The following is a 15,798-nucleotide window of genomic DNA, read 5'->3' as shown; positions in this document are numbered from 1 at the left end:
GGCGATCCTTCGCTGAAACCAAACTGAAAGTGCAGATGCCTGAACTCTCAGAGTGGCCAAGCGGAGACCCAAGTCTAACCCAGCCTACAGAAAAGCAAGCACTTGTGAGACCCTAAAAACTTCAGGATCATATTTTCTATGACTACATCATTGAAAATACGAGCGCCAAATTCTGTAATAAATGTGGGCAGGGGAAGGCTTTCGTGCCCTAAGCATCGTCTGAATTATAAAGATAGTAAAACCCTTGGCTCTTAAGATTCAAGGACAGATGAGGATGGTCCGGATGCAGACAGGGACCCTGTGTTAACAGGTCCCGCCTTAGAGGAAGAGGCCATGGAGTGTCTATGGAGAGACTCTGAAAGTTGGTGAACCAATGGCGTCTGGGACAAGCAGGGGCTATCAGTATTACTGTGCCGCCTGCTTGAATTTCCTGATGACCATTGGGAGGAGGGAGATCGGAGGAAAGAGATACGCTAGCTTGAAGTCCCATTTCACTGCTAGAGCGTCCACAAAATCGGCTGAGGGATCCCTGGTTCTGGACCCGTACCTGGGGACCTTGTGGTTGTGGCCTGAAGCCAACTACCTCTGGTAGTTCCCATTTGTTCCCTCGGATCTGAAAGACATCCAGATGAAGAGCCAATTCCCCGGCGTGTATATCCTGCTGACTTAGGAAGTCCGCTTCCCAGTTGAAGACTCCTGGTATGAATACTGCCGAGATTGCTGGAAGATGACATTCTGCCCAGACCAGAATGTTTGTCACTTCCGCCATGGCTGCTAGACTTCAAGTGCCTCCCTGATGGTTGAGGTAGGCTACTGCGGTCGCATTGTCGGACTGTATCTGGACAGGCCTGTCCTATTGCATATTCTGTGCCTGAACGAGTGCCCTGTATACTGCACGAAGTTCCAGGATGTTCATGGATAGCTGACCATCCTTGGTCGTCCATCTTCCCTGAAAAGTGTGACCGCCTTTCTGGCTTTAGGTACTACCGGCCTGCCTGCTTGCAGCATTTGCTGAAATGCAGCAGGAGATGGAGCCATACTCTGTCTTGAGTGGGCATAAACATCCATCCAGGAAGGATGCATAAACATATCAGGTTGTAGCTGCTGAGGGTATCCAATAGTAGGGGTCGGTGTGGGTGTCGATAAACAGTCCACAACCTGCGCCATAACCTGAGAAAAGGAAGACACCCAAGGTGGTTCCTGCCCAGGAGCTGGTAGGACGGAGTGATATGGCAGCTCTTTAGAACAGCGACCACACAATCCATCCTGTATGAAATCCTGAGGGGACAAGCCCGCCTGACAGGCTATACATGAAACTAGCACAGGGGCTTTAGCCTCCTGCTTCTCCTTATTTTTAGACATAAAAGTAACGACATGCAATGCAAATACAATGTGACAGTGCTCACCCCCAAATCAACCCACACACCTGTAGCAGAGGGTTATGAGGAGAAATAGCAGTGATAATTATAACTGTTATTCAGGAAAAGGCACATAGCAGAACTTGTATATGTCACTTACAATGCAATAATATAAATAATGTACAGTATATATATCTATATATATCTATATCTATAATATACACAACAAGTAAATTGACTGGCACTCCTGGTTTACCAAAAAGGATCAGCTGCGTCCGGTGCCTTCCGCTTTACCTCTCACGCCAGTGAGGGACAAATGTATAGGATTCCACCCGGCGGCACTCAGGACGACTTATAATAAACACTTTACAGCCCGCTGTTTCTTGTCAATGTTTCAGAACTTTAATATGTTCTTTCGTCAGGATACAAAAGTACAATGAAAAACAAGCTTACCTTTTAAGCTGTATACACCACACGTGCAAAGACGCCCACCTGCCCGTCGCAGACGCGGCTGGAAATGACGTCACTATCAAAGTCAGTGTCTACATTAACCCCTTCACCATAGCAGAGCATGTTATAGCAAAGTTTATCTGAAAAGCCATTAAAACATTAATAACATTAATGAATTACTTTACTTCAATGAGGTAACACTTACACCCATATAAATATTACGTATGTGACACTATAAATAAAGAAACATGGATATAAAGCTGTATACTAAGATGTGTATATTGTCATAGGTATAAACCCACTTCATAGAAAACAATTAAGACCGAGCTGTTCATTTAACCCCTTTGGAAACATTGTATCTAATTTAAAGATCCATTGGGATTCCTTTTGGAGTAATAATTTTGAACGATCCCCACCTCGCTTAGGTGGAGGGACATAATCTATGATTCTATACCTTAGTGCTGCCAAGCTATGATTCGCTTCTACGAAATGCTTGGCAACCGGCTGATCTGAATTTCCTCTAGTCAACGCTAAACGGATAGCGCTCCTGTGGAGAGCCATGGTCTCCTTGAACATCCTCGATGTTTTCCCTACATAGTACTTACTGCAGGGGCAATTAATAAGATAGATAACATACTTACTAGTGCATGTCACATAATGTAAGATGTTTATTAATTTACCAGATTGAGGATGTGGGAAAGAATCTCCGCTGATCATATAATTACACGTGGTACAATTTATACATTTGAAACAGCCTCTCTTTTTGCTTAAGAAACCCTTTGCAATCACGTTTTTACTGGTGACATCTGTTTTAACTAACAGGTCCCTGAGGTTACTACCTCTTTCATAACTATGCATTATTTTATAGTTATGCAGACCTTTTAGTGAAGGGTCTCCTGAGATTAATGGCCACAATTGTTTAGTTTGGTTTGATACAATGGTACTGCTGTTATTAAATTTATTGACCCATGTCAATCTGTTAGTAGCTTTATTTTTATTTTTAATGACGGGTCTCAATAGATCTCGTCTAGGTATAGATAAAGCTTTCTCTTTCTGTGTTTCTAATGTATCTATGTTGTAACCACGTTGTTGAAACTTAATACATAAATCATCGCATAATTTAACTGTTTCCAATCTGTCTGAGGTGATACGACAGATTCTCAAAAACTGAGAATAAGGCAAGCTATATTTAAGGTTTTTTGGATGGCAGCTTCCACTATGTAGAAAGTTGTTCCTATCTGTGGGTTTTTTGTAAAGCGTGGTACATAGTTTACCCTGTTTAATTTGAATTAAAACATCTAGATAATTAATGTGGCTAGTGCTGATCTCAAAAGTGAATTTGACTGGATGATCTCTTAAATTGTGCTCTTCTATGAGATGTTGAAACTCATCCCTGGTACCTGTCCACAAATTAATAAGTCATCTATGTACCTTAGAAACAAAAATAATTTTTGACTGATGTTAGAAGGTGCGACCGCCAACCCCATTGCACACCCTGCAACAATTAGAGCTCACGTTGATTAGGAATTATTTTTATTATGATGGTAGGTTTTTTCTCCAAGTAGCAGGGTGTGCAATGGGGTCGGCGGTCGCACCTTCGTTTGCTAACAGTTTCATGTTTACAGTTGAACATAATGTCTTTTTTTCTAATTCTAACATCAGTCAAAAATTATTTTTGTTTCTAAGGTACATAGATGACTTATTAATTTTGTGGACAGGTACCAGGGATGAGTTTCAACATCTCATAGAAGAGCACAATTTAAGAGATCATCCAGTCAAATTCACTTTTGAGATCAGCACTAGCCACATTAATTATCTAGATGTTTTAATTCAAATTAAACAGGGTAAACTATGTACCACGCTTTACAAAAAACCCACAGATAGGAACAACTTTCTACATAGTGGAAGCTGCCATCCAAAAAACCTTAAATATAGCTTGCCTTATTCTCAGTTTTTGAGAATCTGTCGTATCACCTCAGACAGATTGGAAACCGTTAAATTATGCGATGATTTATGTATTAAGTTTCAACAACGTGGTTACAACATAGATACATTAGAAACACAGAAAGAGAAAGCTTTATCTATACCTAGACGAGATCTATTGAGACCCGTCATTAAAAATAAAAATAAAGCTACTAACAGATTGACATGGGTCAATAAATTTAATAACAGCAGTACCATTGTATCAAACCAAACTAAACAATTGTGGCCATTAATCTCAGGAGACCCTTCACTAAAAGGTCTGCATAACTATAAAATAATGCATAGTTATGAAAGAGGTAGTAACCTCAGGGACCTGTTAGTTAAAACAGATGTCACCAGTAAAAACGTGATTGCAAAGGGTTTCTTAAGCAAAAAGAGAGGCTGTTTCAAATGTATAAATTGTACCACGTGTAATTATATGATCAGCGGAGATTCTTTCCCACATCCTCAATCTGGTAAATTAATAAACATCTTACATTATGTGACATGCACTAGTGAGTATGTTATCTATCTTATTAATTGCCCCTGCAGTAAGTACTATGTAGGGAAAACATCGAGGATGTTCAAGGAGACCATGGCTCTCCACAGGAGCGCTATCCGTTTAGCGTTGACTAGAGGAAATTCAGATCAGCCGGTTGCCAAGCATTTCGTAGAAGCGAATCATAGCTTGGCAGCACTAAGGTATAGAATCATAGATTATGTCCCTCCACCTAAGCGAGGTGGGGATCGTTCAAAATTATTACTCCAAAAGGAATCCCAATGGATCTTTAAATTAGATACAATGTTTCCAAAGGGGTTAAATGAACAGCTCGGTCTTAATTGTTTTCTATGAAGTGGGTTTATACCTATGACAATATACACATCTTAGTATACAGCTTTATATCCATGTTTCTTTATTTATAGTGTCACATACGTAATATTTATATGGGTGTAAGTGTTACCTCATTGAAGTAAAGTAATTCATTAATGTTATTAATGTTTTAATGGCTTTTCAGATAAACTTTGCTATAACATGCTCTGCTATGGTGAAGGGGTTAATGTAGACACTGACTTTGATAGTGACGTCATTTCCAGTCGCGTCTGCGACGGGCAGGTGGGCGTCTTTGCACGTGTGGTGTATACAGCTTAATAGGTAAGCTTGTTTTTCATTGTACTTTTGTATCCTGATGAAAGAACATATTAAAGTTCTGAAACGTTGACAAGAAACAGCGGGCTGTAAAGTGTTTATTATAAGTCGTCCTGAGTGCCGCCGGGTGGAATCATATATATATATATATATATATATATATATACACACACATTGAGCTCTGTATAATATGGCCACCAAAGGAAAGGTATACAGGGAGACTGACCAAACCTCCTGAGATTTGCAGCTACAGTAGAGCACTTCAAAGCGGTCTCTGGGCGTCTCAAATACCAGGGAGGAGCAACCCAGACACACGAATACCTTGTCTCAGGATCGGCGTCTGGGCTGGGGGAGGGGTTGCCAGGGAAAGCCTACCTCCCCTAAGCTGTATCAATCCACCGGGCGCACTGCCTCATTACATGGCCGCCGCCACTGTCCCCGGCAACAGATTTATATGCTCCGGTGGTCTAGTGGGAGAAGCAGTTGTTCTCCACTACAGCAACCTCCGGCAGGTCACCACTGCCGGAGGCACAGACTGCCATGTGGTTCCCCGCAAGCGGGGAACCACCTTACCTGTGTCCCCGTGTCTTCCGGTTGCAGTCTCGGGCCCAGCATCTACTAATGCTCTCCTGGCGTCCGTGGAAATCATCAGTTCCCTCACTTATGTTGCGGCGCCAACGGGGGTAAATGTGTAAAAAAACAACAAAGCTTGGGACTGCCCGGGCAGTCCCGTCTACAAGGTGCACTGATCCTGCGCACCAAACAAAAAACTAAGGACCTCATTCAGGCCCGGTTGCTGAACGCTCGCAACCGGGTCGATGTTAAGGCCCTGCCGAAGCCCCGGAAACTCTCTCGCTCCGGAGCCCACTACAAAAGGGCCGGCTGTCGATGTTGATCGACAGCTCGGCCCGTTTGTAGGCGGAGCGGGGGGTGGCTACACAAACGGAGGCGTTCCCAAGTGAACGCCTGCCGTTTTGTGGGCGGCCACACTGACATCAGCATCCCTGGGGCTTACGGTTGCCGAGACCCAACCTTAGGGTCTCGTCGCAAGCCCCGATGGTCTTGACCATCGCGACCATCATCCTGGACAGTCGCTAAGCTGAGGGTGGTAACCCACAGCTTAGCGACCGACCAGGAAGCCTCACTAAAAAAAAAAAAAAAAGAAGCGGCCGCCCTCATTCGCCCTCAAGGCTTCTTTCGACCACCTCTGAATGAGGGCCAAAGTGCCTGTAGCCAGATCACTACAACCACATACCCCCAAAGTAATTCCTGTGGACCCTATGGAACCCGAATAAGAAGTGTTTTTTATCTCAGTCATAGAACATGGACTATTTCTGTAAGAGTAGCAGTAACTTTGCATAGTACACATCAAGCATAATCTATTGTATGGAAATTAAATTGATTTTTTTTTTTAAGATCTATAGAAAAGTGAAGCGGAGTACTCACTAGGCCGATGGGTCCCGCCGACCTAATAAATGGCAAGTGCATTCACACTTACTAATCGTTCTGCCGATGTGTGTCAGCGCTGACATCACAACTTGGCGGGCAATTAAATTGCCTGCCTGGTTGAAATGTCAATCACCGCTGGATCCCTACAGCCCGTACACACCAGCAGATGACGATATATCTTTCAGCTTGAAGGCCCAATCCGATATGTCTTTGAACGACGTCGTTCACAGGTATATCGGGTGTACATACCCATCGATGTACTATAGATATATCGCCCGTTCAATGGAATGGATCTGAGCTGCTGTTATCTTCTTGTGTATACTCCAACCTTCCTCCTCCATAAACTCTTTCCCTTGCTCCACTCAACACAAGCCATTCCTAAGCAGGATCCTGTTTCATGGGGTCTGTCTTTATCGGTTGGCAACACTCTGTCTTCCTGGAAACAGGAACAGAGTGGTCGCCATCAACAACACTCCACTTAGACCACCACAAATTTATCAGTGACATATTGGAGAACATATTAAAATTAAAAACTTGTAAGCTAAAATAAAGAAAAAACTTGTTCTGAAAAGGGAACGTTTAACTTACTCGGAGGCTGGTGACTTTCTCTTCCTGCAGAACCTTCTTTTAAGTTCATTTCTTCGGAAAAATGCAAAGGCTCCAAGGGCCAATAGTGGTACAACGAGTAAGAAGAAGATCAGCATCCCGTCCCTGAGAGAGGTGTCTTTATCTGTATTGTCCAGAAAACAAAAGAGCGGTCTGGTCAGATATAAAGATTAGACAGATGCTGGTTATGTCTGTTATGTAGCTACCCTGACATTGCTCGTATTGATAGTGGCAGCTCAATTCTGTCTTCAGTCAGTCAGTACCTGCTTCCTACAGATGTAATGCCAAGCTATCCCCGGCCTTAATGCTGGAGTCCCAGGAACTTTTATCTACTGAGTCAGGGATTCCATCACAAAGTGGTGAAAGTTGGGGTGTGAGTACGTAGAAGATATTAGAGCACCTTAATTAATATCTATAAATGCAATTATAACCTTAAAAGTTGGAGGAGCTTTGGCTATTCTATTGCAAAAAAACACAAACCAAGAAGAAGCTGTTATTTCAGTTACTTCATGAGGATAATAAACAATCAGTATGATCAGTCTTCGGGACAAAGGGGTCTAGGTATTCCCTAGCTCTATAATGCTTTAATTCTGTAGACATTTATTGCACAAATCCACTTCAAAGGGAAACTCTAGATTACACTAATTTCATAGCATAGCAGTCTTGTTTTAAAACCCCGAACACTGGGGTTTTAAAACAAGACGTGAGCATGTGCTGGGTACAGGAAAACCTACAAACACTCTCTCAGCCTTGCGCGGCTTACTCAGTGTAGAACAGTTTGTTCTGGTGTCACTAAAACAATAAGAGACAGGGAGACAAAACTAGGCTTGCGTTACAGATTCTCTAAAAACCCACGAGAGTGAATTTACTAAATGACATTTTTATTATAGTTTTGCAAACATCACATGTGGGTTTCAGCACCAAAACCATGAGACTTACTAACCTGCAATTTAATTTGCAATTATCCTGGAAGAGGACGTGCGGAGAACCAAAAAGTGATAGGTAGCTCCTTCTTTCCCTCCTGTAACATGCAAGCTACTTTCCAATGTCACGCACATCAGTTGCAGGCGATTGCAGCACCCATTCACCTCTACTCATGGGTTATAACTCTCAACTGCCAGACAGATCCGGACAATGCAATAATGGCAGGAGAGTGCCCTCAAATTGGGATGCTCTGCTTAAATTGGGGCAGTTCGAAGGTATGCACAATATTTTATTTATTGCAGAACATTTCACATTTGTTCCAATAACCCATTAACTTAAGTGGGGTTTCCAGCTCATAGTAATGAATAGGAAAAGCTCCGGACGTTATATATTTTTCTTCTCATCTCACTGGTTTTGAAGAAATCTCAAGTATCTCAAAGTAGCGCAATTTCCATTGTTGTTTACTACATTGATCATTTACAGATTCTCTCTGTTTCATACTCAGCTCTGGAGAAATCATCGTTTGCAATGTCTGCCGATTTATTTGGCAGGGGAGATTTGGAGAAATGGTCAATTTACCTTTAATAAATGTGACAATTACCAAAACTGACCTGTAGATTAGTAAACAATAGCAAATTTGTATCACTACATCATCAAATGGACCTTTAGGAGGTTTCACAACTCACCTCTAATTAAATTTTTTTGTGTCAGCTCAACACAGAAGACAGACAGACAGACAGGACTTATTCTAGTAGCCAGTGTAAACTACAGATCCCAGCATGCCCTGCTGCAACTTTGCTGTTAAGGCATACTAAAACTGTGGCAAGGCATGCTAGGATGTATAGTTCCACAAAAGCTGGACTGCCACAGGTTGCCTACCCCTGGTATCAACTTTGACATTGTTTGTCTCATAGCGATTTTATCAGTCACTGTGTGATTATACTTCCTCAAGGCTAATGGCTTATGTTTTAACCAAGAGGCACTAAAAGGCTAACAATAATAGAGTAACATGTAAAAGACTCCTAGAGATACAAGGCGAGTACAATAATATGATATGTATGTGATGCACAGATCAACAAGCTGGTTAATAGCAGAAAGTCTGATGACTAAATAAGAGTGTAACATGCGGAAATGTTGTGACCCTGGGCAGATTGAGCAATATGTTCCTAACTTTTGGGGCTGAGAAGAGTCTAATGTAGGATGAAATTGTGTGTATTATGAACCAGTAAGAACCATACCATTATATGTTGGGCCGCTGTCCATGCTTCCACCAAAACCCTTCTCCTTACAGTCCGGGTAGGCCCAGCCTTCGTTGCAGTGACAGTTCTTATTGCTGTTACATACCTGTGCAACAAACACAATATGTATAAATGCAACATAATATCACAAGAATAAAACAAGTTATCCTAATTAATGAGATTTGCAAAGTGAAGGCCAGCACTCATCTTCTATAATAGCACATCACTGAAATGCAAATATGTCCTAACATGAAGGCGATCTGGAAAGTTATATAGTTCTTATATGTACAGGAGACTACTAGTATCTATGAAGAAGTCAGAGTTGGGAAATTATATCTATTCTGCCTAGATATGTTCCATTTTAGGTAGTAATGTGAAATTCAGCAAGGATACATGTGATCAACAGAGGATGGCATATGGAGCCTCAGGCCAAACAAGCAAGAGTTCCAATATGAAGAATCTATATAATAACTGATGGGATCATCTGCAGCGAGAGCTGGCCTGCCCACAAGAGATGGGTGAGACCACCAGGAAAGGAGAACCATTGTGCCGGCAACAGGGGTAAGTGTAGCAAGGCTGGGGTGGACTGAAGTGACCCGGCATATGCTGGGTCATTTTACTAGAAGTAACATAATGGGTCATAAGAAAACTATGATAAACCACAGAAGAAAGGGGGTAGGATACCCCAGTATACTAGACAAGAGTGAAGGGAGCGGTGTGAATGCTGCTGTATGGGGAGGGAGATAATGGACAGTGACATCGTATAAGTAAATATCATACTCACCCCATTACCTCCACATTTATTCTGCACATCACAGTCATATCCAAGTACTGATGCACTAACGCATTGGTAATTCTGGCACACCTAGTAAGAGAAGAACAAACCACCAGTCACGTGCTGCTCTTGCAATCAACTCTGTAACATTAAGTTAATGGACAAAGACTAGTGTTCGTCTCTGAAAGTCATTTAGCTACTTACATAGTGAAACAAAACATGCGGTATGGTAATAGTTTTAGCCACGAGTATTTTAGCAACACTTGCGCCAAAGCTGAACAGCCGATTGTTAGTGTAAACCTCACCTTGTCTTTTTCACAAGTGGTGCCTTCATTGACCATGGCTGGATCTGGGACATCGGTACCAAGCTGGAAATCCACTCCAAAGCATACAAAGGATACATTGCCCATAGTGATTGGAGTCTGACTCATTGAAGGCCGAATGCCAAAAATAGGCATAGATTGCACGTTTTCACACTGCAGCTTCCCGCACTGAGCATTCCTGAGACAGAGATGAGTACAGAGGTAACAATATACAGCAAGCCTAAGGGGAATATGGGTGCTGCCCTGGTTCCCCACTCCAGTTCAAGCCCCGTGAGTGAGATAATAGGACATGATCCAAAACATCTGCCAGTTTGCCTAATTCAACCAGACATTTGCCAAAAACAGAAATAAAACCAGAGCAGCATACACCAAAACTGTACCAGCACTTATTTGAATATACAACCTGACTTCATGCCCTTGGCAATGATTAATATAATATGTGGCTGAGTAAAGTATGCTTCCATTATCAATACTTATTTCATATTCTACTCACATGAGTTCTGCACTACAGGTCTCTGATGATGACACTACCAGCCAGATACCACTGTACCCAAACTATCATGCTCTTGGTCTCTGCGATATAGCTCTGAACAGGCCTTCACTATCCTTCTGATGCTGGTCCATCAGGGTCTCCTTCTCTGGGATAGAAAGACCGTCACTCTGCTCATTAGTGCAGCTTAAGTCTAATGCACCACTAGCTGCTCCATATGTACATCCTCTCTGTGCCACAGCTCCCTCTGGTCTCCCAAATCATGTTCAAAGTCCAGGTTCTTACCTACAAATCCCTCCATCACTTGGCTAAACCTTACAGCACCATGGTTTTCTAAATAGCCTTCAGCATGTTGTCTACACTCTAGAAGCATCCTCTCCACATCTCTTCCAGACTTCTCTTGGACTGCACCTAACTTATTTTATTGAATTATTCAAACACTCCTTTAGATCTCTCTTAACATTGAGGCTTATTCTGCTTGCCTCGTGCCGGCCAGAATAAACATGCATTTATACCTTCTAGGAGGCCTATCTTTTGAACCTGCTAAAGGGCAGGCGCAAGTACATATGCTGCCGATGCTAAATAAAAGATATATAAGAATGCGCTGGTGAATGAATTAGCTAGACCGCAAAATTCATAAATCACTATTTAATTGACAAAATATTTCCCCCTAGGTTACCAAAAGCTCTGTGCTATTTATAATTAACACTGCAACAATGATCTAAAAAATATTTTTGTAGCAAAGCAAAACTTGTTGGATTTAGCAATATATTTAAATGGGGATGGGTACAGGATGCCGGCGTTCAGGATCCCAGCGGTCAGAATCCCGACGCCGGCATCCCAAAAGGGTTAGAATACTGACACTTTGTCGGTCGGTATCCTAACCCTCCCCTTATCCCCGGAGCCTAATCCCCACCCTTAGTGCCTAAACCTAACCTCCCCCGCACCCCAAATCTAACCTTCCCCCCTTAGTGCCTAACCCTAACCCTCCCCCTAGTGCCTAACCCTAACAACGCTAACCCTCTCCCTAACCCCGCTACTTACCGTTGGGATGACGGCGCCAGCATTCTGACAGCCGGAATCCCTTCCATCTGTATTTTAACCACATTCCATTTAAAAGCTTTATAATCCAGACCACCAGCAGGTGAATATGGTGTTAAAATTGTAACAAGCCATCTTAACGCTGGAGGAGATGATGTGACTCCACGACTAGTCTTGTAGAAAAATATAATACTAGGTAATGGCTCAAACAAAAACGGGTATCCATTTCAGGATCGGTTATTAGAGACGTGTACAGGTGCGTGTACACACTAGACGATATTATGCACGTTTGGGCGATTCCAAAGCATCGGAACAACTTGATGCGCGTACCTGCGGGTTGTCCGTTGTATCCTCAGATCTTACCTACAGCTGGTAAGATCTGGCAATCTCGTACACTATCAACGGCATATCGTTCAGTGTTTATGACTGAACAATATGTCATCTCGATCCGTAGGATGCCGACGTAAATACGTGACACACATTTATGCACGGATCAGTGAGATCAGTCCAGGCATCCGTGTTAGCCCCGGGCTATCAGCCTAGGCCTGGGGAGCCCTGGAGAGGGGGACCAGTTTCTTGGGTGGGGTCCCCACCTCCCCATGGATCCCCGGCCTGGGCTGATTAGTGGTCAGGGGTAATGCTTTGACCAGGGGACCCGGTGAACGGGTGGCTGTGGCATTACACCCCCGCTAGAAAGATTCCAGGGGATAGGCACATTTTTTTTTTGTTTGATTTTTTACACTTTTTAATAACTGTTTTTAATGCATGCACGGGTCACTAATCTGTGCATGCACCTTGGTCATATAGTCCAGCCCATATATTGCGCACAATCTAAAGATATGCAAATCGCTAGATCGAACATGAGATATTGTCAGATTGTACAGTTTATGCACCATATTGTGTCCTGGAGTGCCGGGGAGAGTTCAAGGGAAATCACTGACAACATCGCATCGTTTGCAGGTAGTCTAGTGTGTAGGCACCTTAAAACAAACTCCATGTATCAGTATGGCTTAATAGTAGTGGCAGCACTAATGCCATCGGCTCTGATCTTACTAGCAGTGTCACAGGATTGTAGCCGGCAGTTATCCAATATCCTGGGAACAAGGTGCTGTGCATAATCCTTATCAATTAGCGGTATTGTTCCACTGACAGCATATACATCCATGCTGTAACTTAGTTACTAATAGCAGTACCTGGCTGATCAGAGCTCGGCGGGTGTGCGCTGCCGCCGGCTAATGTATCCAGCACAATAACGGGACTAAGGTGCGCAGTGGACATGGTTTTAGGTTCCTGCTGGTGGGTTTGAGTACGGGATGCCAGCGCTCGGACTCCCAGCGGTCAGAATACCAGCGCTGGCATCTCGACAGGGTCAAAATCTGGACAGGAGGAGATAAGTATACTCCCTATCCCTAATCCTCCCTCCCTGCATCCTAAACCTAACCTCTCTCCCCCGCAGCAAAAACCTAACCCTCCCCCTAGTGTCTACACTTAACCCCAATACTGTCGGGGTGCCGGTGCCAGGATTCTAACTGGTGTCGGATTTCCAGCGCCGGCATGCTGACCACCGGGATAACAACTACATCCCCTTCTGGTATGTTTGGCAGTATGATCCCGGCATGAATTGGCCCATGCCAGGAGACAAGCTATAATGCATTTCGTCCACTGGACTTTGCAAAGCTGAATATATTTTCTTTAGTGTCTCCAGGTTATATAGGATAGAATCATATCTAATTGATACTGGTCCTTTCTCAATCATCCCGTTCAATATTCTGGCGATGCGGAAGCATGCGCATTTCAAGATGTGTCCGGCTCTGCATATAGAATTTTACGCCCATTTTGCTACTATCGCTGCATTAGTGTGTCCAGCAATTAGTAATGAATAAATGGTGTCACTATTATTATTGCAGTGAAAGCAGCAGACATCACAAACATTACCTATAGAACGTGTCACGGGGCGTTTTATCAGAGGAGGCGGCCCGGGTGTAATCTCTGCCACCATCACCACTGTGCAGCGTGTGTTCTGCATGCGCAAAGCATCAGGGAAAATGGTGATAGAGACGACATCTCAGTGCAATGTAAGTAAATTCAAGGGTGCAGGGTGTGCGGTGTGGACCCCCCTAGACACCAGGGACTTGTGTGCAGCGATCACCCTGCCCCCATTATAGATAAACCAGTGGAAAGTAGTAGTGACATTAGGAAATATGTTATTTTCTTTAGATATATAAATGCAATTAAGAGCTTCCAGGATAAACTCTGCTACTTACTTGGCTCCGCATGGATTGTACTTGTTGCCTTGGAATCCACAGTTCCCAAACCTGTCACCTTTTTCATTCACCTCCCGGAAACAAATTGGAGCAGCTGCCTTCGCCACTAAAAGGTAAATGTGTACATGTCAGATTATTTCTCCAGATCTACTTATACAGCAAATATCTTATTACCCCAAACTCATTTATGTGACGAATACCTAAAATATAAAGCACATTCTGCTGAAATCATGCGGCTGGCACCATAAGCAAGTGACCTGCTGCTGTGAGGTAACGTAAAGTGCGTGGCTAATGATTTTATGAAGACATTGCTTAACAACTAATGACTTGCTAAATTACAAATGCAGCAGGTGGTGAGTGACACCTCCTGCTGCATCTGCGATCCCAGCACTGTGACAGAGGTGTGGGACGGCTGAGTAAACCTCAGCTTTTGCAGGCTGGCCGGCCGGCTTGAAAGGAAAGGAATCTGCATCCATGGACACAGGTCCTGCTGGCCTCATCACTCCCAGGAAAGCAGGCCGTCCCTGCCCCCACAACACCCTGTAAAAGCCTCTGCTTGTCAATCAGGCAGATGCATACGGGGGTCTGCGAGCGATCACGCAGAATGGGTGATTAACAGATTCCCGAGTAACGTCCTATATCAAAAAACACTTTAAACATAGAAAGAAGTTAAACTTTTGCCACCAATTGTGAACGTTTCCCTATTAGAAGCTTTAGAATAGATTAGAAAGCAACAATTGTTATATGTTCACATACAGTTTAAAAGAAATAAATAGAAATATAGTTTTTAATTGATCAATTTATTTTGATAGTGAAATGTCCGTTTTCGTCTCTGCCACTTTTTGTTTCTCTGCCTACTTTTAAGTATAACCAAGATTCTTATTTTTCTTTTTTTTTTAAATTGCGTTTATTTATAAAGTTTGTCATTTTATAACAAAAACATCAAATTACAACCCAGAAAGAGAAAACCCTCCCTCCTATAAGCCCAATCCCCACAGAAATAAAATAGCTAGCCATTAAAATATTACAATTACATATTCAAAAACAGTATATAAATAAAACAGAGCACATTATCAGCACAGAAAAATATCTCAACCTTGCGGTATAAGAGAAAATTTACTACAAACATCTCAGAATAATAAAACTTTATTGCACAGTCTCGCCGGTCTCCAGCCCCCCACCATACGAAGTCTCCTCACCTCCATTAACATAATAAGTTGAAGAAATCCACGGACCCCAAATACGTTCATACTTCAGGATAGAGTTACGTTTGGTGTATATAAAACGTTCATGCCCCACTACTTCATTCATTAACCCAGACCATTCAGCAAAAGTAGGGCCCCTAGCTGCCATCCAAGTACTGGCAATACAAACCTTAGCCAAAGTCATCGCATTAATCACATATTGGGCCGTCAATCGATTAACCCTGTTCGAAAGACCCAGTCCAAAGATGCAGATTTTAGGTGACAAAATGGGAATACAGGTGGTGACCCGGGACCAAAACACTCGAACAGCAGGGCACTCCCAGAGGAGATGCCAAAATGAGCACTGGGAAACAGAACACTTAGGACACCTATCCGACACTCCAGATCCAAATCGATTCATCAACAAAGGAGTAAGATACACCCTGTGTAGTAAAAAGAACTGTATCTGTTGGAATCTCACTGCAGAAGTGGCGATCACATGACTATTCAACATTAAAGACCATTCATCATCGTCTAATGGACCCAAATCATCCACCCATTTAAGCCTAAGTGGTACTAGGGTATCA

The 15,798-nt window shown here is 43.0% G+C and overlaps 1 protein-coding gene across 4 annotated transcripts in view; it reads right to left on the bottom strand.

Moving 5' to 3' along the window:
- Positions 1–15,798, bottom strand: part of ADAM9 (ADAM metallopeptidase domain 9) — a 145,982-nt gene that overhangs the window by 15,534 nt on the left and 114,650 nt on the right. For all 4 annotated transcript variants that reach the window (XM_088480392.1, XM_088480393.1, XM_088480395.1 and 1 more), the window contains 5 exons: positions 14,028–14,133; positions 10,215–10,410; positions 9,919–9,999; positions 9,135–9,240; positions 6,955–7,096 (listed from right to left, as the gene is read on the bottom strand). In XM_088480392.1, coding sequence (XP_088336518.1) covers positions 6,955–7,096; positions 9,135–9,240; positions 9,919–9,999; positions 10,215–10,410; positions 14,028–14,133 — 631 coding nt within the window. The remainder of the gene's footprint in view (positions 1–6,954; positions 7,097–9,134; positions 9,241–9,918; positions 10,000–10,214; positions 10,411–14,027; positions 14,134–15,798) is intronic.

The sequence above is a fragment of the Taudactylus pleione genome, unplaced genomic scaffold, assembly GCF_031769625.1.
Source record: "Taudactylus pleione unplaced genomic scaffold, aTauple2 ptg000253l, whole genome shotgun sequence".
NCBI classification, from domain to species: domain Eukaryota; kingdom Metazoa; phylum Chordata; class Amphibia; order Anura; family Myobatrachidae; genus Taudactylus; species Taudactylus pleione.
This window is presented reverse-complemented; position numbering and strand designations above follow the sequence as displayed.